Raw genomic sequence first — 21,812 nt, 5'->3', positions numbered from 1 at the left:
CTGCATATAAGGTCTGCCCTCCGGAGAGACCTGGATTCTGGGCACAGATGGGGAGTTAGTATAGGGAGAGATGGCCCCAAGAAGAGCAGCCCCTTTATACTGCAAAGCAGGTAAAGAGAGAGGAAGAAACAGAGAAGCTGTTGTCCTAGGCTGCTGGGAAGTAAAGGAAGATAAAGCCTGACACATGTACATTAGATTTGGCAACCAGAGCTTGCTGCAGACTCCAAACGGGCAGTTTCGGTGATGTGGTGGGAGCAAAGGCTAGATCTTCTATGGCAGAGACTGTGAAGATAGTCACAAAATCCAGTTTCTCCACTCTGAGCATGCGGCTAAATTTCATTTCCTGACCTCCCTTGTAGCTGGGTGAAGCCATGTGATTGAGGTCTGGCCCACAAACTGCGGGCAGAAAATGATGCACTATCATCTCCAAGATAGAGCCCCTTCCCACCCCCATCCCCTCACAGACCTCTCCTCCTGAGTCTCCTAGTCCGAGTAGAGGATCCAAAGGGACTCCAGTGCGTTGGGTGTACAGAGCAACTAAATGGAAGGAGATTGAGCCCTGAATTACAATGTGGAGCCAAGGGGCTCAGGCCAGTGGGGTCCGCAGGCATAAACACCCTGGGGCCAGCAATCGAGTGGGTGAGCAGCCCGCTGCACAGCAGTAACAGCAGGGGTCAGAGCAGATCAACAGTCCAGACAGCTAGAGGAGTCTGCAAGCCCCTTCATGACCCAGCTGGGGTGGCAGAGAAGTCCCACTGGCTTTTGCTCTGCAGGCCCCCGAAGGTACCTCCCCATCCAGCATGGATGATGCGTCTGTGGGGGGAGATGACCAGGAGGGGGAAGCAAGACCCATGAGCTGCAAAACTACCTGAGGAGACAGAAGACGGCCTCTTCGGGAAGAGAAAATGTATTGGCTCTCGAAATTCCAAGAACTTGGCGAAAGGAGAGACCATAGCCATCTTTATTATCCAAATTCTTGAGAAAATGATTCTGCACAACAGCAGAACCTACTAGCTGCCAAAGTGAAGTGACTTCTGGATCCGCTCAAGGTGATGAGAATCAGGCACGTACGAGGCATGGCCCAGAGCTCCGAGGAGGAGACCTGGCAAGGTGCCTCCCCATCTAGCATGAGGTGGTTGTCGGGGAGATGACCAGGATGGGGAAGCCAGACCCATGAGCCGCAAAACAACCCGAGGATCAGAGGATGACCTCTTCAGGAAGAGGAAACCGTGGAGGAGGCCTGGCCATCGGTCCTCTTGCACACAGATGAGGAGGGAACCCTCCTCCCAGGTGTGAAAAAGACCAAAGCTCCTCGTTGGGCAGAGGAGGATGGTCCTTGGGCTTCACCGGGGCAGGCAGCCAGCCACGGCGTCCGGCCGTGGCACCGGAACAAAGTTCATGGGGCACAGCAGCAGCGGGCACATCTTCTCGTGCTCCTTCAGCGCCTCGCTCAGGTGCTTCAGCTCCTCCGTCAGCTTCCCAATCTCTCTCCGCAGCACTGTGTTTTCCTGTTCCAGGCACTCATATTCCTGGGGAAGACAGGGAACGGGCAAAAGCATTTCTAAAAATACGTGTTCTTCTTCGGTCCTCTGGGCAGATCTAACCCGCACGGTGATGCTTACCTTCTTCCCACGAAAGCTTTCTCATTAATGACGCCCCCCCCGGCCCCCCCCCACCGCTCATATGTGTTCATTCATTTGCTTAATGTGTCTTTCCTCCCACCAGGATGAAAGGTTCGTGAGGACAGGGCTGTGTTTGTCAAATCAACTTTAGTGAGGTAGAATTTACATAACATAAAATACGCTTATTTTAAGTGTATAATTCAGCGAGTTTTGACAAATGTAAACAACTATGTCAATCAAGACAGAATGTTTCAATCACTCTGAAAAGTTCCTGTGTGCCCCTCTGCAGTCAGCCTCCCCTTCCCCCAGCTGCTGATCTGCTTTCTAAAGGTCTCTGTTGGGTTCACTGCTAGAGCCCCAGCACCTACAACAGTGCCTGGAACATAACAAACGTTTGTTGAATGCTGAGCAAATGAATGAAAATACTCCTTGCCTTGGCTTTGCTCCAACACTCATCTGTTAAGTTTCCTCTACATCAGAGTTTACAGAGGCTGGGAACTGCAGGGGTTCATAGAAATCCCTTAGCCCAACCCACACAATGTAGAAACCTTCCCTATGTAAGTCCAACTCAGACATTCAGCTGGTGCTGAGTACTGTCTCCTGCAAAGGACAGCCCCTGCCATTTCTGAGCTGCTCTATTAGAACCAATCCAAACTATCTCTCTCCTTCAAACCCACCTATTGGGCTTGGTTCCACCCTATGGAACCACACAGAGTAAATTCAATACTTTTTCAGCATCACAGTTCTTGAAACGTTAGGAGACATCCCCGTACCACTTCCTTTTAGGTATTCTCTAAGCTCAACTGTCTCAGGTCCTCTGAGTTCCTTGGGTTTTAGGACTCCTGGACCCTTCACTCTCCTTGGAGTCCACCTGACACATGCCAGCAACTCTGAATAAATATCCTTCCCAAAATGCAGTGTGTGATTCCGGGGATGCCCTGACCATGCAGTGAGCAGACACATGCTGGTGATCTGCTCTGGGCTGGACCCCAGCCCACAGCCACCTCACTCTGGGGATTCTCCCTAAGCTTGCAGAGAAGTGCAAGCTTCATCTGCATCTGCTGCTTCTCTGTTTGTACTTGGAGGACAATGGATGCTCTGGAATTTAAGGGTGGGCTTTACACCCACCTCTACAGAATTTCACCCTGTTCCCTGGGCATCTTCCAGCCTAGCGAATCTTTCTGAATCTTGATCGTGTCAGCTCATGGGTTAGTCATGCCATACAGCTATCGGCTGTCCATGAACTTCATAAGCAGGTCTTCCTTTGCTATATCGAAATCATTTATAAATTCTACAAGATCTGGCCACTGGCAGAGCCCTATGGCGTGCCAATAGAGACCCTCTTTCCACTGACAGCCTTATTTAAATCCTGCTGAATTGCTGTTTTCCATCATTTCTAGATCGATTCATACAGTAAGGTTTTGTTGCACCATGAAGACCATGCATTTCCTGAGCAGGGGACCCAACCTTGTTATTCATCACATCTTTTCTCTTACTAGTAATTTTTAAGAAATATCACGACAGAAAGTCTGATCTTCTTACAGACCCTGGATGCACAGGCAAATTCTCAATTCTGCCCCTTTGCTAATTCTGGTCTCGGCTGGAATGCCTTCCTCCTCTTCTGTGTGGGCCCAGCTCAAGCCCACCCCCTGCAGGGAGGTTTCTCTGATCATAGCACCCAATGGAAGCACATCTCTTACTTTGTGTCTTGTTCAGTTTTGTATCATAGTCAATCTTACTCAAATAAGATCTCTCTCCAAAGATCAGAAATATATAGCAGCTGGGACCTCTGCTACCCTCTCCTGTACCCCCTCCTGACAGACCGCAGTGCCAGCCTCTACGTTCTCAGTGACCCTTCAGGCCTCTGTCTGCTTTTCTCACCCCCTTCATTCCCTCCATTCCCCTCTAGGCATGTTTTCCGCTCTCAGAACAAGGGGCTGCATGCATGCAGAGGTGATCTGAGGCATTCCTGGCCTCCTGCCTTTCCCAGGCAGGCTCTCAGAGTGGTCTGGAACACTCTCCAAGGCAGCAGACCTCACCCCTTCTCCCCGCAGGCTGTCCTGGGTCAGTGTGGCATCACTCGAGCATTGGCCCCATTCTGCCTTCAGCCCTCGTCCATGCCTACCACCCCCAACTCCTCACGTTCTCCTCTGGCCTCTGAAAGCTCTAGTCCTAGAGTCAGAAGTTAGTCTACAAACACAGCAACCAAGCCCTCAGTGGGCAAGGGGCGGGTGTGGGTGGGAGGATGGGGATGGAAGCCTGCCTGCAGCAGAGGGGTAAGAGCCTGTGGCTCTGTGTGTGTGCATATGGCTGCACACACACACACACACACACACACACACACACACACACTCTCCAACTTGCAACTGGAAATTCTCTTCACCTCCAAGTAAAATGGAGAATAGATTTGAATGGTTCCAATGAGCTAATGTTTAAACTAAATTCCAAAGAATAGGACGCTCGCTCTCTTCCTGTGGTAGAATATTGCAAACTGACTTTCCATATTTACTGAATTTTATGGCAAGATGCTGTGAGCTTCTGAGATTTATTTCTGGAAGCCAGGAAGAGTGATGCTACCTAAAGCCTTCCTGAGGCACCACTGCTGTCCCCAACCCCAGCTCAGAAAGGCTTCAGAACTTTCCGGTGCAGCCCGCGCAGCAGGCCTCTTGCCTGCCTTTTCCGCAGGGACTTTTTCTCTTCTGGGATTTAAGTTTTACTCATAAATATGTTGAGGGACTTTTATGAGCTGAGGGAATAGAAAAATAGAGAAGAAGTCAAAGTCTTTTTCAGGTAAGACCAGTTCTACAAAAATAAAAGGAGATGCTGGGAGGGGAGGAAGAGGAGGGGAGAGAACCCCGAGTGGGAACAAAGGGAAAAGAGTAAGACTCACTTCACACCAGGGAGAAACTACCGGGACTTCACATACATGAAAAAGAAGCAAAGAACATTAGACCCTTTGTTATTGCCAAAGAGATGATGGGTGTAGCTCAGTGGTTGGTGAGTTTCGAATCCTTTGCCCTCTCAGGGTTTGAGGTAATTGTGCTGCCTTCCAAGGTATTTGCCAGGACACTGTCACAAAGCAGAGCCCTAACAACTAGAGGTGGTGAAGTCATTGCAAATCCCAGCGGTGCCTCAGAAATGACGCTGTCTAGAGCGGTGGTTCTCAACTAGGGCGATTTGGGCAGCCCCCACGGGACATTTGGAGTGTCGAGACAGTCTGGGTCGTCACAACTGGGGAAGGAGGTGCTACTGCATTTAGTGGACAGAGGCCAGGGATGCTACGTAATGTCCGACAGTGCACAGGACAGCCCCCCAAACAAGGAATTATCCGGCTCTGAACGTCAATAGTGCCAAGGTGGAAAAACCCTGGTTTGGAGTGGGGGGTGGGGAGCGCAAGGCTCATAATACCAGCATGGGCCAGGGAGCTGTGTCCTACACAACTAGACTGAGAAACAAGAGCTTGAACCGGAGTGGGGCGGGGGGGAGGCGGAAGAAGAGGGAAAAAAAGATAATATGGGAGCAGGGACCAGCGATGATAACTAAGGCAGGAAAGGAGACAAGGGGGAGCAATAGGCCAGCAGGAGGACTCAGACCCCATTTCACAACCTAAAAAACTGAAACTCACTCACAGAGGCACAATGACTTTCCCAAGGTCATGCAGACTTGGGATCTGATCCCTGATTTCAAGGCCAATTGCAACTCTCATGAAATGACAGCAACTCTGCTTTTGCTTGGCAATGCCTGAACCCAGATTTCCCCATGGTGGTTACCAGCAGTAAAGGGCTGTAAGATCTCAGGATTTTACACTAAGTCTCTTCCCAAACCTTAAGCTAATACCCTTCCCAGCAGAAAGATGTGTCACCAGCAATGGCTATAAAAATTAGTGTCATCATCAGTTTCTAAACCAAGTGGGGAGACTAACATGAAGCACTCTCTTAGAGTATGCAGGATCTGAGAACACCATGGCAACACATACCACAACCATATTACTCAAGAAATGTGTCTGTTTTGACATTTGGGGCTCCTAAGGATGGCATCGCTGCCTTCCTTCTCTGACTCAAAATTTTGTCTCAGTCTTACACCTTTGTGTGCCAGGCTCCAACCAGTCTGACCCACTTTTGAGAAATGTGCCTTTTAGCTTGTGTTAGGGAGTTGGGCTGTTCACTGGGGTTCCTATTTGTGAATGTGGGCTCAGGCGTGCGCCTAATGTTCAGAGATGAACAGCGGTCGAAATCCCCACAAGAGGTGTAAGTGCCTTGAAGGGATGATTTGAAAAGCCACAAAGAACACTGAGGTCCACAGTTACACATGAGGAACTGCTTCTCATCACTGCAGTCCAACTTCCAGCAACCACTACCCCGAGGGAAACAGTCACCTGGGGGAGTGACCCCAGCCTTTCCTTGGTTTGGCCTACTCAGGCTCTCCCACTGCTCTGCCCTCCGAGGAGGTCCTGCCTTGATGGACAATCCTCTGGCTTTGAGATAGAGAACTGGGAGGGGAGGGAGGTGGCCAAGAGACTTACATGAGCTGGGACTGCAGGAGTTTTTTCAGGGTGTTGGAGACGAGAGAGTTTCAAGAATAGTTGGGGTGAGTGAGCGAGATGGACAGGAAAGAAAGTGGGAATTTTAAACAAGTCTTGTTCTAAATATTCCCTTTCATGGTATTCAAGAAAAGCAAATAAAGATTTTGAGTTACTTTAAGATATTCAGCAGTGCTACCCCACAGTCTAGAGGAGAGGAATTTATGGGATAGAAACTTGACTCAAATGTCCTCAGGGAGGAGCAAGCAGCCATGGATATCAGGTGATATGTTCTGCGCCTCAGTGTCTCCCCATTCAGGTTTGAGGAGAAGGTTTCCACGCACGATGTCCCCTCTCTCTCTCCCTCATCCTAGATGTGGCCTGAGAGTCCCAGGGGACCTGAGGAACTTCCTACCATGACCCAAAGCAGTGTGCTGTATGCTCTGCCACATTTCTTCACCACATTTTTTTAAACCAGCCATCCCACTCCCAATATGCAGATTTTTTCAAAGTTTAAAAGATAGTCTTTTTTTTTTACTATGTTTACTTTTTTTTTACTCTGTTGGCCATATAGAGCATATAGATCCTCGTAACTGTGATGTCCTCCCTGGAGGGAGGCAAGGAATTAACTGGGGAGGGGTTATTCCTGTGGTGCCCTTTGGACCACAGATGATATTCCTCTTCTACAGAAGGACTTGATTTTTCCATTTCCTGAGCCAGCCACCTGTTCCCTCACACCTGTGACTGTCACACTTCTCGGTGGCTAGTGGTGATAAAGGTGTGGACTCCAGCTTTGGGGTCTGTATACGAATGGAGTCACAGTCCTGGCCTTCTTGACAGTGTTTCTCAATACAAACTGGCCTTACTGAGATGATCTGCTAGTGGTCAGATCCATTCTGCTCGCACTACAGAGAAAGAGGAGAAGAGAGTGTTCTTCCGTGGAAGGACTGGGTCTCAAGTCAATCCGCCCCATTTCTGGAAGGGGCACCTGGCAGAATCAGTCATGTCTGTGGACAGCAGAACAGGCTGGGAACCCAGTAGAAGGGCCCTCCATCCTTAGAAGGGCTCTAAGAGGGATCAAGCAGGAGTAAAGGTGGCACCACCCCTAAGTGACCAGGCACCTCGTGCACTTGGTTATCAAATCCATCAAATCCAACAATGACAGATATTGAAAGAGACCTGTCTTGACTCTGTAGTAAATGATTTGTCACCTTCTGAGATAGGCAGAATAAATGCCGCCCCCCTCCCCCAAAGATGTTTACATCCAATCTCTGGAACGTGTGAGTATGTCACCTTACACGGCAAAAGGGACTCTGCAGATGCGATTAAGTTAAGAATCTTAAAATGGGGAGATTATCCTGGATTATGCAGGCAGACCCAATGTAATCACAAGGGTCCTTATAAGTGAAAGAAGAAGGTATCAGAGAAGGACATGCAACTACCAACAAAGTGTCAGAGTAATGCAGCATCAGAAAGACTCTGCCTGCCAGAGCTGGCTTTGACGAAGGAAGGGGACCAGAAGCCTCTAGAAGCTGGAAAAGGCAAGGAAACGAATTCTTCTCCAGAGCCTCCAGAAGGAACACAACCCCGTCGACACCTTCATTTCAGCCCAGCGAGGCCCATTTCAGATGCCTGGCCTCCAAAACTGTAAGATAACAAATTTGTGTTGTTTCAAACCACCAAATGTGTCATAATTTGTTACAGCAGCCATAGGAAACTAACATACTTTTCTTGGGAACGCCTACGCTTCACAAAGGCAGGAAAGAGATCTTATTCTTCTCTTTGTGACTCCGTGGCAATGCCTTGCCCACGGTAGTGCTTCACAAACATTTGTGGGATTAATCCACTTGCCCTTTCTCCACGACAGATCTTATTCAAGTCATTTCATTGCCTCCACACATATAATCACTTGGGCCTTACAACCGAGTGTCCTCTTGTGTTTTCTTATATTAATGCACCTGGCTTAGACTAGAAGTTTCTTCAGGGGAAGGGCCCTGGCTGTCCAGCTGGCACATGCAGTCTGCATATAGGACCATGCAGGTCCCCACTGGGGGTTATTCGGTAACATGAAGCTAGAACCAGGGTTGCTTCAGGAGCAAGGGGGAAGGAAGAAAAGAGGCACAGGGCATTGCAGTTCTTCTGTGGACATTTTAAAGAACTAATAAAAGCTGGGAAGGACCTTCCCCGACTCTCTCCTGAAGATCTTAGTCTCTTTCTAGGGCCCAGCCTTCCTACTTCCAGGAAAGAATCTGACCTTTATTACTTGTGCCATGCTGTAAATTTATATCAGTGGCTCACGTCTCCTGGGAGTGTGTGCTTTCTAAATCTGTTCTCTGTTATTGTTAAAGGGTTTCAGAAATTGTCATTTCCCCTCAAAAAACCTGACAGCATCGCCTCCGCTGTCAACACCCCTAGACTGGCCTTACTGAGATCATCTATGGCAAAAAAGCATAGCAGGCGAGAGTTAAACTAAAATTCGTAATTGTTCACACCAATGCTGTACAAAGGCAAGAGCTCGGAACTGTCACCAATCCTTGGAGAGACCCTCGTATGCCTCTGAGGCCAGTTCCTGATATGGAGTGGTCCCCATGTTCTAGCTGTGAGATGATGTGGAGTTATGCAAAAGGGTCAAGGAACATGGAAGAGTTTAGGATAGGGCCGGCCCTGTGGCTCAGGTGGTTAGATCTCCATGCTCCTAACTCTGAAGGCTGCCGGTTTGATTCCCACATGGGCCAGTGGGCTCTCAACCACAAGGTTGCCGGTTTGACTCCTGCAAGGGGTGGTGGGCTCCACCCCCTGCAAATAAGAGTGAAAGGACAGCAACTTGACTTGGAAAAAAGTCCTGGAAATACACACTGTTCCCCAATAAAGTCCTGTTCCTCACCACCACCACCACCCCAAAAAAGTGTTGCTAACATTAATAGCAACATTTTTTAAAAAAAGAGTTTAGGATAAATCCCAGGTTCCTAATTTGGGTGATGAGAAAGATAGGTCACACCATTAAGAACAAATTGAAGACCGTAGGAAGAGAAAGTCTCAGGGGTAACAATCCTCTATTACGACTATATTGCTTCTGAGGAGCCTGCAGCAAGCAGACCCATTTGGAAACACCAGACCCATTTGGAAACACCGGAGGTATGGCGTGAGGGCTAGAACAGCGGTCCTGCCTGACATAATTGATGTTGGGAGAACAGACTTATAGATTAAATTTTCCATAGTGAGAAGGATAAAGGGAAGAGTCTGAAACCCTGATCAACAACATTTAAGGAAACAGAGGTAGAAAAATCTAACAAAGAAACTGAGAGAAAAAGTAACTGCTATTTAAGAGGGTCAGGAGAAGTAGGACATGTGGTCTTCTAGAAGCTAAAGACCTTGAAAGAAGGTTTCAAGAAGGGAAGGTCAGTGGCATCAAATGTTCCAGTGAGGTGAAGGATGATGAGACTAGAACAAGTTCCCTGATTCGGGCAATGCCAGGGCACAAGCGGTCTCAGTGGGAGCAGCTTCTGTAGCAGTGTGTGTGTGTGTGTGTGTGTGTGTGTGTGTGTGTGTGTATTGGTGGGGAAAAGGCAGAAACAAAATCACAGAGGACTGAAGAATACATGGGAACAGAGGCCATGGAGAAAGCAAGTCCCTCTATAAGGAGCAGGGAACTGACGGAAGGAAAGAAAAGAAATGGGCACTAGATTGAAAGGGAATCGGATCAAGAGCAGGTTTGGTTTGGTTTGTTTTATAATGAAAGAAATGTGAGTGTGAGATGCAACCAGCGGGTGAGGGAGAAATCAAGAGTCCAGTCAGCAAAGAATCAGAACACTGGGCAGGAAGGATGCAGCACAATTAGACATGCACATGGCCAAATTGGTGATGACCAGGATGTGACCACAGGGCCACTATCAAAGTGCAAGGACGGCGGGCGGGCCCCTCGCCGGGGGCCCTCACGTGGCTCTGCCCTGACCTCAGTCTCACCTCATGGAGTTTGTCAGCCTTCTGGGTCTGCTTCTTCCGACTTCTCTGAGCAGCAACTCGGTTTTTTTCTCTCCTTCGGACCTTCCTGTCATCATCGTCTGGGCTCTGGGGGGAAATATGTGGTCAGGAGTGAATGGAGGCCCCTCGCCTCACCCCGGTTTGCCTGGTCTGTTCACTCAGCATTGCTCATAGTCTTCACCCTTTTATTTGCAGTCACAGCAGCGCTTGGTGCTACATCAGCGAGGTAGCTAACAGTAGCCCTTGTTAAGGAGCACGCCCCGTGAGTTCACTTCGCTGTTATTCCCTATGACCACCCTGAGAAATGTGTGGAGTGGCTGCCATTTAAAAGATGAGGAATAAGAAACTCAGAGAGGTTAAGGGACTTGCTCCAGGTACTACAGCTAGTAAGTGGGTGAATGGGAAGTGGAACTCAGGTCTGTTGGACTCTAAACCAACGTTCATAAACCCCTACCCCACAGGGCGTGTGCCTGGAAGAGCTGTGGTGTCAGTGCTTTTCATCTGAGAATGGAAAAGGCAGAAGGCATCTGCTATCTGGAACTCGCCATGTGCCAGGTCTTACGGCACCACACACAAAACAGGTACTTTTGATACTGTGTATAGATCGTGACTACACTTATAACTCACTGTAACCACATGACTACCAGCACAGCGAATGATTGAACACCACTGACAATATGCTCATTTGAACCATGATCGATTGACATTTTGTTTCACAGGTCAGAGCAAATCAGAAAACAAATTCACGACGTATCTTGAAAGCCCTTAGCTATATATGAGATGTAGCCAAACCTTGTCAAATCCTCCAAGAGTTATCTATCCGGAAACAGGCAGGCAGCAAAATGCACCTACCATGGTAAAAACACTTTCTTCAGTTATAGAAAACATGGAAAGGAAAGCAGCATTTGCTTTCCAGAAACCTGTGAGAAGATACCAAGAGGGGCATGTGGAGAATACTACCTTTAAAGCATTCAAAAGCCAAGAGGTTAGTAGAATACAAAAATAGGAAAGCTATTCAATTATTAATGTTAATTTAAAGCAAACACTGATAACATAAAATAATGGATATTTTCAATTATCACTTTATCTGGTCTTGTATTCCAAATAAGAGAGACACATACTAGCTCCCCAAGTTACTGCAGGGAAAGAATTTTCAGCATATGCAAGGACTACAAGGCTATAAAAGGAGAAGAGTGAATGACATGTATGTACATAAATAGCATAATATATACAAGAGGCCTGCAGACAGTTAAGGGAACAGACACAAGGTGTTACAATGTAGTCTTTCAGAGGAAACGTAATTTTGATAAACAGAACCAGAACACCACAAGGGGGAAATGTGGTACAGAGGACAAAACTTCAGCTTTAGAAATACACAGCTCCTGGTTTTGTCTTCTACTGTCAATATGGCCTTGGGGACCACATTCTCTGAATTTTGTTTTCTCATTTATTGTAAGTGTGATTCACTATTCTTTCAATAGTATTAACTGAGTACCTGCCATTTGCCAGGCACTGGAGATAGTGCCTGGAACAAACTGGTAAGTACTCTCCACAGCCTAAAGTTTGGGGCTTGGCATGAACAAAACAAAACTTTATCTTAAAGCTCCCAGTACACATATGCCATCAATAACCTCTGTTGAGGTTGCTGTTCTTTTGTATTGAGTCCTGCCCACCCCATGCTTGTCTCCAAATCATACCTCTTTGTTTTTCCTAATTGGAAAGTCATGGGGCACAATGCAGCCTGCCTTCTGGGAGCCCACACTCTAAACTGGATCATCATCTATCATATGGCCCCACCTGACAACCCAGCAGAAACACTTATCAAGACAGAAATAGGGGAGCAAACTGTTGAGATATTTATATATTATTAACCATATCTCAACTACTCACAAAAATCATGACAAGCTGGTATTATTATATGTATTCATTTTACATGTGGGAAAACGCAGGCTCCGAGAGGTTAAGCAAATTGCCCGAGGCTACTCAGCCTGTGTAGCAAAACCGAGGTCCAAACTCAGATCTATGGGGCTCTAGCATCACCTGATAACGCTCTGTGCCAGGCACCGAACTGAGAAGGGGGACATAACGAGGAAAAGACTCAGTCCTGCGGCAGGCACCTGGGTGGGAAGTCTCTGACAGCACAACCTGCTGGCAACGTTGTCTCCAGTTTCCAGAGTACGCAGTTGTAAAGGTTGCCGGGACAGCGCAGAGGACTGGCTGCAGGCGAGGGGTTTCCACCAGCGCTGGGGGTGGAGTCCACGCACTGCAGGCCCCCACCCCGCACCCCTAGGCTGATCGGTCCTGAGTTCCCCATTCAGGCAGCAGGAGGGTAGATATTGGGAGTGCCTGGGTTGAGTTGCCCCTTCGGGCTGAATTTCCCCTCTCCACGCCCTGGCCCTCACTCGGAGATCCCGGGAAGGGCCACGCGCGCAGGCGGCAGCAAGCGGATGGTGCGGCACCTGGGGCAGCGCTGGCCACGCGTGCTGGGGAATGTGGACCGTGCGCGACCCAGCCAGGCGTCGGCGACCTCGGGTCTCTCCTGCCCAGACGCAGGAGCCGGGTCACCATCCCGGACGCCACGGGTACCATGCGTACGCCCCTGGACCACTCTCGCGTGTCCACTCCCGCACTCAGCGGTCAGCACCCCGGCACCCCAGTACCCACCTCCTCGCGCTCCCCGATGCCGGATCCCCGCATCCCTGCCGCCCTCCCTGAGCCTCTAGTTCACTACCTGCGGCTGCGGCTGGTTCCCAGGAGCCGCAACGCTCCTCTGTAGGACGCTGCCGGCAGCCGGGAGCCCTTGCGACATGCCGGGTGCTCCTCGGGTCCGGCCCCCCCGCCGCGCAGCCTCGCGGAGGAGCGGCCGCGCGGCCCGCCGCGCCCTGCACGCGGGGCGCTGCCTACCGGAGCTCTCCAGCCACCGGCATCCTCGCGCCCGCACCTGCAGACCGCCAGGCCCCCGCCCCGCCCCTTGGGCTTCCCGCTCTCGGTGCTTGTGCTGCCGCTGCGCGTCTTCCCGGCTTCACCACCCCCAGTCCCAGCCTGCGGTCCTTCACGTCCCCAAGTCTGCCCCGCCCCCTCCTTCTCCCAACCCGCCTCATTTCCTCCTCTTGCCACACGTCGGGGTCCCAAATCCCACCCCTGTCGCAGCTTTCCGCTGGGGCCCCCAGCTCTTCGTGGAAGTCACGTGGTGGCTCCGAAACCTGGAGGAAACTCGAAGCCCACCCACAGGAGGCGACGCTGGGGAAGGTGGGGGTCGGGGGGACGCAGGGCAGCCTGTGGGGTCCTTTGGCTGCTCTCGGGGAACTCAGGGTGAGAAACACAAGTGGGTGGTTTGGGGTTGGTGGTTTCTTCCTGGTCCCATCACTACATCTTCCTGCGCATCGGCCCCGCCTCCCCCCCCCCAGCGCAGGGGTCACAGTCTCGGGGGATGTTCTCCGCAGCGATCTGTCACCCGGGCGCCACTCTCACTCCTCCCGCAGCCCTCGGCCCCCCCGCCCTGGAGGTGCCGTCCCGGGAAGAGGACAATCGGCTTTACTGAGTCCACAGCGCGCCGTGAGGGCCACCCGCGCCCCAGGGCCTTTCTGAGGGAGCACTGACTCCTCTTTTCACGGGTCACGCTAGGCTGTGGGAGGGGGCGAGGCGGGGTGGCCCCGAATGTGAACTCCCTCAGTGGAGGGTGGGGAGGGAACGGTTGTCTTGGAGGGAAGCAGTAACCCGCCTTCCCCCAGAGCGAATCTGCCAAGGTGGACGTCACTATTGACAGATTTGAGGATTGGACCCTGGATCTTTTTTTCTTCTTCAAGAGGAAAGTGGCATCTTGCCTGTGGGTTAATATAAGTGATTTCAGGCCAAACTGGGGACGGGGTAGAAGTACCGCTCGTTCCCCACCACCTACCTGCCTGTTTAGATGCAAAGTCAAGCAGTATTGTACATGGGGGGGGGGGGGTGAGGGAGGGAAACGAGCGGTTATGGGTTTGTGGTCTGCACACTGTGAGCACCGGGAAAGAAAGATAACCGCGAACCTGAGTGGGCGGGTGGGAACCAGGACCAGGGGTTCAGACGTGCCATCCCAGTGTGATCACTTGAGTTTTCAGTCTCGTGGGCAGCAACGGGGATAAGGGCGGACACTTCTGATTCTCAGTCTCGTGCACGTGGCTCTCCGCCAGGATTTAAGACCCTTGCAAAAACTGTGAAACGCAGCTTGTGTGAACTTGGCTGCCTGGCCCAGCGTTGGAAAGCAAGTGGCGAATCTTGTCTGTGTGGGCAGGGGCTTCCACCAATCAGCGGAGGGTGGAGGTGAGAGGCAAGGGAGGACAGAGGGTGGGCACAACTCTTTATAGTGTCAGTGCCGTACCCACACCATCAACGCTGCACAGCGGAGCCATCTCTGTACTCGGTTGTCTGCCCAGATTTATCTTCTCATCTCCCTTTGAGCCTTGGAATCACTCTCCTTAACTCGTCGTCGCCCCAGAGCGATTCCTTTGCGTCCCACACAGGCACACACAATGTGCCTAGCACAGCGCTCCACACATGCCTGCTCAGTAAGTTTATTGCAGGTCAACTGAGAACCCTAAGTCTTGGAAACTTAAAAGGACTCTAACAAGATAGGAAGACCTCTGGGTCAAGTGGTCTTTAATTTTTCAGAAGTGCTTTCACTCCTCCAGTGTTTATGATTTTGAAAGGAAAAGACAAGGTAAGAACACAGCGGACATTTAGGTGCAGTCCCACACTTCATTCTGGTTATCGCCACTTTTCTGTTCTCAAGGAGCCAAACTGCGTTCTAAGTCCTTTGGGGCTGTCCCTTCTACCTGGCTTCCCGCAGGGCCTGAAACCATGCCTCAGCACACAAAAACTCTTCATAACTACTGTCTTAGTTATTCAAGTGCTCCTAGATCAATTTGGCCTTCGTATCATACATCAAAATGAATGGATTACATAATTAGATATAGAAAATAAAATTAGGAAGATAAAGCAGAATTAAATTCTTTATTAAAGCCCTGAGATACCATGGAGAGAGTTTTCTGAGACATCATGTGGTGGGATAAATCACGTTGGAAAGATCTGAACCACATAAGAATGTCAAATTGCTTTAGATGACAGTATGACCCAAAATTAAAAACCCATTCAGGGGGAAGCACAGTAAATATGATAAAGGGTTAAAATCTCAAGTGTGTATCTAGCCCATGAAAAGGAACAAGAAAAATATCAAAACAACCTCCCAAAAGTAAACTGCACAAGTGACATAAACTGGCATTTCTCAACAGAAGAAATGATCAAGGAAAATAGATATAAGAAAAATAAAACCTTTAAAAATATTACATTAGCAAAATAAAAGATTGTAACAAATGGCAGTGAGAGTATGGTGAAATTGGTACTCTCATATTCACTGGCATCATTATAAACGGATACAAGCCTACTGGAAAGCAATTTTATTGTAATTTTTAAGAACCACGCAAGAGTCATCACCCTTGACTTTGTTTTCCCTAGAAAACATCTAGAAAATTATCCTAGAAATACCATCAAAAATACTAAAGAGAAAAATACTATATGCACTAAAAGTTCATAATATTTTGAAAAGTGAAAAATTGTAAGCAGCATAAATGTCCAATTATAGGTGAATGGCTGAATAAAATATGTTATAGCCATGTGATAGGATATTATGCATCTTTAAAATTCCAAGCATGTGGACAAATTTGCCACATGGAAGATTTATTTGATATGAGGTAAAGTGAGGGGAAAAAAGCAGCATACAAAGAGTACACATATAACATGTACATAAAAATGTATGCAAAATACTACTGTACTATACACTTAAAGACAGTTAAGATGGTAAATTTTATGTTGTGTATTTTTTACCACAGTGAGAAAGTGTATGCATATGAGAAAAAAATTAGAAAAGAATATACCAAAGTACTAACTTTTCTGTCATGGTGGAGGGATTATAATTGCTTTTACTTGTCTTTTTTAAACTTTCTGGAAAATGTTGTATTACATTAGCATCTTAAAACATTTAATATTTACAGGCGATATTGCTTTCCCTGGCATTAAGCTGTTTTGTCACAGCAGAATGCCAACACCTCTCTGACCAAGTGGGATGTTCTACTAACAGCCTGTTTTTCTTGCTTTTCTGTAACATTTTCTGGTTCATTTTATTCTAAGTCAGAAGAAGAAAGAAAAATGAAAAGTTAAACAACAACAACATTTCAAATGTCTCCTTCTTCTGCCTTTTCTTTTGATTTGTATTTTTTTCCTTTGAACTGGGAAGAAATTATATTACACGATCTGGCAATTTCCTATGACTACCACGATGACCCTGGATTACATCTTCCAGGACAGCAGGAGGAGGTACAGAAGGTCAGTGATCAAATCCTCTGGTGATTCACTTCACAAGAAGATGGTTCTTTATAAATGCCATTTGCTCAAATGCTAGGAAACCCTGCCACTATTTCACCTTTGCTCTTCTCTTTGAGGGAAAGTGGCCATCCAGTAAGTGTACTTTCACTGACCTTTCTCAGAAGGTGCTTCTGTGGACTTCTGGTAGGGCTAGAGAAAGGAAAGGTTAAGGCAGAGACCCCTGCGTTTACCAAAAATCAGTCATGTGTCAGGCACTGTTCTCGGCACTGGGACATGGCAGTGGACAGACCCAAGACCCGGACCTCATGGAGCTCACATTCTAGAGGAGGCAGACAAGAGACAAAACAGTATTCAGATGGTGATATATTCTTTGGAGAAATATAAAGCAGGGACAAGAAATAGGGAGTAGTGAGGGGAGGTCAACAAGGAGGTGAAAGAGGGAGCCATGCCACTATCTGGGAGGAGAAGTCCAGGCCGCACAAACAGTAAAGGCAAGACCCCCTTGGGAGCATGCCTGGCTATTCCAGAAGCTGTAGGAGGCTGGAGGAGAGTGAGGAAGCGTTGGATACCAAGACGTGAAGTCAGACAGGCAATGGGCCGGGTCATACAGAGCCACCAGGTGATGGAAATAATTCAGGAGAGAGGGGATGAGGGCTGAGATGATGGTGAGAGCTTTGGAGGCTGAGGCAAATTTGCCAGGAAGTCAATGAGCAAAGCTTTAAGACCCCTCACATCCAGGCCCCTTTCAAGGCCCAGAAGAGGCCCGAGCAATGTGTTCACATGGGGAAAGATTGAAATAAAATTTGCAAACGTGGAACATTTTAACCAAAATGGTTAAGACCACTGTCTCTTTTTACCCCAACTTCCTCTCAGTCCCTTCAGGTCTGGTAGTGTTGAAGTAGCTGTGGGCATTTGGGAGGAGCTTGCAAAGGAAGGTTAAGCAGATATATACATATATACATATGGTTCGCAGTCACTTCTATCTAGAGCCATTTATTGCTAGTTGCATGGCAGGATATTCCTACTGCCCACCATGCTAACTCACCTGACAAGGGACATAGTCCTGAGACCTGGTGTTGCCTGGCACCAAACCTATTAGGATGGCAGAGGAGAAAGAAGGTTTGAAATATACAGTCCCAGAAGCTAATCTCTGCAAATTGTTCAGATCGTCACACATGTAAAATTGTAAGCAGAGGATTTAGTTGTTTACGTCTCGTCAAAACAGCATTCTCACCTACCAGGAATGAAATAAAAAATCCAGTGTATGCAATTATAAATGTACCATAAGAGGTATTTTCTTTGTTAGTGGGAGTGGCATATTTCATAAAGCTTGAATATGACATTTTAGCTGCTCTTTGGAAATATGTTCTGGAACATTTTCAATAAAAGCTAGAAAGTACAGACTCCTGATTTGTTCGTAGATGAAGGGCACCATCACTGATCATCTCTAATTTCATTTATATATTTAAAAACAGAGAAAAAACATGTAAAATTAATAAAATGTTAAAAAAGAGATAAAGAAATTAAAATCAGTAGAAAATGTTCTGACATCAATCAGAAAACTGTAAAAACAAATTTCAGATTATGCTAGAAGCAATAATTCATTCAGTCAGAAGAGATCAATGTCATATAAAAGCAATGGATAGGCTCTTATATTGTCTGATTATCCAATAATGAGGCAGAGTTGATCATACAAACACAATGGAAAAACGTTTGCAATTCTTGCTTCTCTTATCTGAAATGTTGACATTGATGAGGACAAGATGCCACTACAGTGAGAACATCCGTAAGAAATTGGTTAACAAATTGGTTAATGAGTGTCATAGATTCTCAGAATACTTAGGATGAATCACAGGCAAAAAAAGCACATGAACTTCCCTGAAATACTACATCTCACACGTGAAAAGACCTGGAGGTTTTTCCAAATGTGACAACAATTCTGAAAAATTACATGACATTACCAATAACATGTTGTGAGGCTGAAAAAAATTATCTCAATATTTTTAAATCAAATTTTCAACCACCACATGGAAAGACTGAATTATCTTTCTGGTCTGTAGAAATTTTCTGTGGAAAAATTATATTACAGAATCATTGTCTTATAAAGAGGAAAACAAAGAGTATGCAGCTTAAAAGTGTAAGAAGAATGTCAGAAAAGTGTAAGAGGTATGTCAAAAAGATAATTAATAAAAATATGCTACTTTCTTGACTTTTCTGATGTTTTTGGTATTTGTCCCTTTTTTTTTTTTTAATTGGGGAATGTTGGAGAACAGTGTGTTTCTCCAGGGCCCATCAGCTCCAAGTCGTTGTCCCTCAATCTAGTTGTGGAGGGTACAGCTCAGCTCCAAGTGCAGTCGTAGTTTTCAATCTTAGTTGCAGAGGGTGCAGCCCACCATCCCATGCCGGAATTGAACTGGCAACTTTGTGATTAAGAGTTCGCACTCTAACCAACTGAGCCATTTGGCCGCCCCTTGTTCATTTTTTAAATATATAATTTGTTGTACCATTTATTTTTAGAATGAAAAAGTTATTTTTCTAATTCCAGTGCTGTTTAACAATCAGTGACGTTGGGTCAGGGGGAGCATCTGGCTGGCTAGCTAACTTTATAATCTTTAATATTTTTATGACTCTTGGACATACATGATAGCAAAATCTAGAGTTGATTGAAAAGTATATAGAAGAAAAAGGCTCCTCATTATCTAACCACCCACACAGAGATAACTGTTAATATTTTACCATATTGTGATGGTTAATTTTATGTGTCAACTTCTCTGGGAGAAGGAACAGCCAGATAGCTGGTAAAACATTGTTTCTGGGTGTATCTTTGAGGTTGTTCCTGGAGGATATTAACATTTGGTTCGGCAGACTGAGTAAAGATCACCCTCACCCATACGGGTGGGCATCATCCAATCCATTGAGGCTCCAATGGGACAAAGAGGTGAAGGAAGGGTGCATTCCCTCTCTTGAGCTTAGACATCCATCTCCTCCTGCCCTTGGACATCAGAGCTCCTGCTTTTCAGTTCTTAGGACTCTGTGACTTAACACTAGCAGCTCCTGGGTTCTTAGGCCTCTGGACTCAGACTGAATTATACCACCAGCTTTCCTGGTTCACCAGCTTGCAGATGGCAGAGTGTGGGTTCTCGGCTTCCACAACCATGTGAGTCAATTCCTATAATAAATATATACATAACTTATTGGTTCTGTTTCTCTGGAGAGCATTGACTTATACACATATGTTGCTTTCCCACATTTTTTTTTTAAAAGATTTTATTGGGGCAGGGGAACAGGACTTTATAGGGGAACAGTGTGTACTTCCCGGACTTTTTTCAAGTCGAGTTGTTGTCCTTTCAATCTTAGTTGTGGAGGGTGCCGTTCAGCTTCAAGTTGTTGTCCTTTCAGTCATAGTTGTGGAGGGCGCAGCTCAGCTCCAGGTCCAGTTGCCATTGCTAGTTGCAGGGGGCACAGCCCACCATCCCTTTCGGGAGTCGAATGGGCAACCTTGTGGTTGAGAGGACGCGCTCCAACCAACTGAGCCATCCGGGAGCTCAGCAGCAGCTCAGCTCAAGGTGCCGTGTTCCATCTTAGTTGCAGGGGGCGGAGCCCACCATCCCTTGCGGGACTCGAGGAATTGAACTGGCAACCTTGTGGTTGAGAGCCCACTGGCCCATATAGGAATCGAACCGGCAGCCTTTGGAGTTAGGAGCACGGAGCTCTAACCGCCTGAGCCACTGGGCCAGTCCTCCCACATTTTTTAATGTAAGCATATACACATATATGTATTTATATGCATGAAATCATACTCTACTTTGCCTTTCATTTAAGAACATCATAAACCTCTTTCCATGACAATACATATACATCTACATTATTATGTTAAATATGCATAGTATTCCATTGTAGTGCTATACCATAGCTGATGTAAGTATCTGTTACTCTGATGTTTCCAATTTTTCCATACATCTAGGCAACATTGTTATAAATCATTTTATTAGTCAGCATAGGCTGTCATAACAAAATACCACAGACTGGGTGGTAATTTATTTACGTGAGAAATTTATTTCTTACAGTTCAGAATCTGGGAAAGTCCAAGAGCAAGGTGCCCACCAATTTGGTTTGTGGTGAAGTCTGTCTTCCTGGCCAACTTCTCACTCAGTCCTCACATGGTGGGGAGACAGAGAAATGTCTCTCTCTTCCTCTTCTTATAAGGCCACAGTCCTATTAGACTAGGGCCCCACCCTTACGATCTCATGTAACCTTAATTACCTCTTAAAGACCCTACCTCCAGATACAGTCATATTAGGGGTTAGGCCTTCGATGTATAATTTAGGGAATGGACACAATTCAATCCATATAGCAATCATTGTACCCATAAAGGTCTGCACTTGTCTGGTTATGGCCTTAAGTTTAATTCCTAAGAATAGAATTGCTAATCAAAAGGACTATACATGATTTCAAGGTATTTGACACATATTGCAAAATGGCCTTGCAATTAATATTCCTGTCAGCAGTGTGTGAAAATACTACTAGCTAATTAGGGAACAGTCTTAGGACTATAGTTCAGGGTCAGAAGGATTGAACTTATTTCTTGGGTCACTTACTGGACTTCTAATAAAAAAAGAAAAAGAAACAAAACAAAACAGGAACATATAAATATAAGATGAGGACCTGCCCAAAACAACATGTCAAATGTTGTTTTTAGCATCTTCCCTTCTGTAGTTCCTTCTAGGAACCTTCACTCCCCAAAGCTGTCTCCCTGGGCCCAGGGTTCCCCAAGGGGCTGGCAACCCAGTGGGGAGCTCTGGGCTCTGTTGGCTAATTCAAAACACATCACCACATTTCCTCCATCCAAACTTCCCACCCCTCAGGCTCTTCTCTCCCCCAGCTCTCAGAGAGGAAAGACAAAGACAGCAAGTCAAAGTAGGTGTTCACATTATTCCATATTAAAGGTATTTGCATTTTTAAAGAGAAAGTATTAATGATGTATTTATGAAAAGGACAAATAACGAATTGTGGGATTTTAGGTTCTGGCTCTAAGAGTGGGAAGAGATTTGGGAAGAAGCCTTAATCATATTATGTTAGTTTATTATCCTCTTGCTCCTCTGTATCGAATTGGCCTTGAAAAAGGAGAGAGGAAAAAACAAGAAGGCCAAAGGAGAAAAAGAGAAATAAGGAGACAGAAAAAGAAAAGAAGGAACTCATGGTAGGATGTCAGTGAGTGACTTTATCTGGGCCACAGAAGTTTCTGGAATAGAGGCTGGGAAATTTAAGTGACTGGTTCATCTTCCGTGTTCTGTCTCTTTGTCTCTTATCTCTGCTTGCCTCCTAGTTGTTGC

At 46.9% G+C, this 21,812-nt stretch overlaps 2 protein-coding genes across 3 annotated transcripts in view; both read right to left on the bottom strand.

The window, feature by feature from the left end:
- Positions 1 to 938: 938 nt before the first annotated feature.
- On the bottom strand, positions 939 to 13,173 carry BATF3 (basic leucine zipper ATF-like transcription factor 3). 2 transcript variants are annotated; one of them, XM_019738123.3, is made up of 3 exons: positions 12,854 to 13,173; positions 10,105 to 10,209; positions 939 to 1,529 (listed from the first exon to the last, which is right to left on the bottom strand). In XM_019738123.3, the coding sequence occupies exons 1-3, from the start codon at positions 12,929 to 12,931 to the stop codon at positions 1,344 to 1,346; spliced, it is 369 nt and encodes a 122-aa protein (XP_019593682.1). In that variant the 5' UTR covers positions 12,932 to 13,173; the 3' UTR covers positions 939 to 1,343. The 2 variants fall into 2 exon arrangements, with proteins under 2 accessions (XP_019593682.1, XP_088657779.1); XM_088801653.1 differs by lacking the exon at positions 12,854 to 13,173 and adding an exon at positions 12,787 to 12,834.
- A 1,924-nt stretch (positions 13,174 to 15,097) lies between these two features.
- NSL1 (NSL1 component of MIS12 kinetochore complex) overlaps positions 15,098 to 21,812 on the bottom strand; it is a 51,131-nt gene continuing 44,416 nt past the window's right edge. Inside the window, exons 6-7 of the mRNA XM_088801651.1 lie at positions 17,525 to 17,571; positions 15,098 to 16,798 (exon numbers count right to left, since the gene is read on the bottom strand). Of these exons, the coding sequence (XP_088657777.1) occupies positions 16,792 to 16,798; positions 17,525 to 17,571 (54 nt within the window). The 3' untranslated portion in view covers positions 15,098 to 16,791. The remainder of the gene's footprint in view (positions 16,799 to 17,524; positions 17,572 to 21,812) is intronic.

The sequence above is a fragment of the Rhinolophus sinicus genome, chromosome 11, assembly GCF_057876585.1.
Source record: "Rhinolophus sinicus isolate RSI-liver-muscle chromosome 11, RSI-T2T, whole genome shotgun sequence".
Lineage (NCBI taxonomy): Eukaryota > Metazoa > Chordata > Mammalia > Chiroptera > Rhinolophidae > Rhinolophus > Rhinolophus sinicus.
The sequence above is the reverse complement of the archived record's forward strand: the minus strand, read 5'-3'. Positions and strand labels throughout refer to the sequence as shown.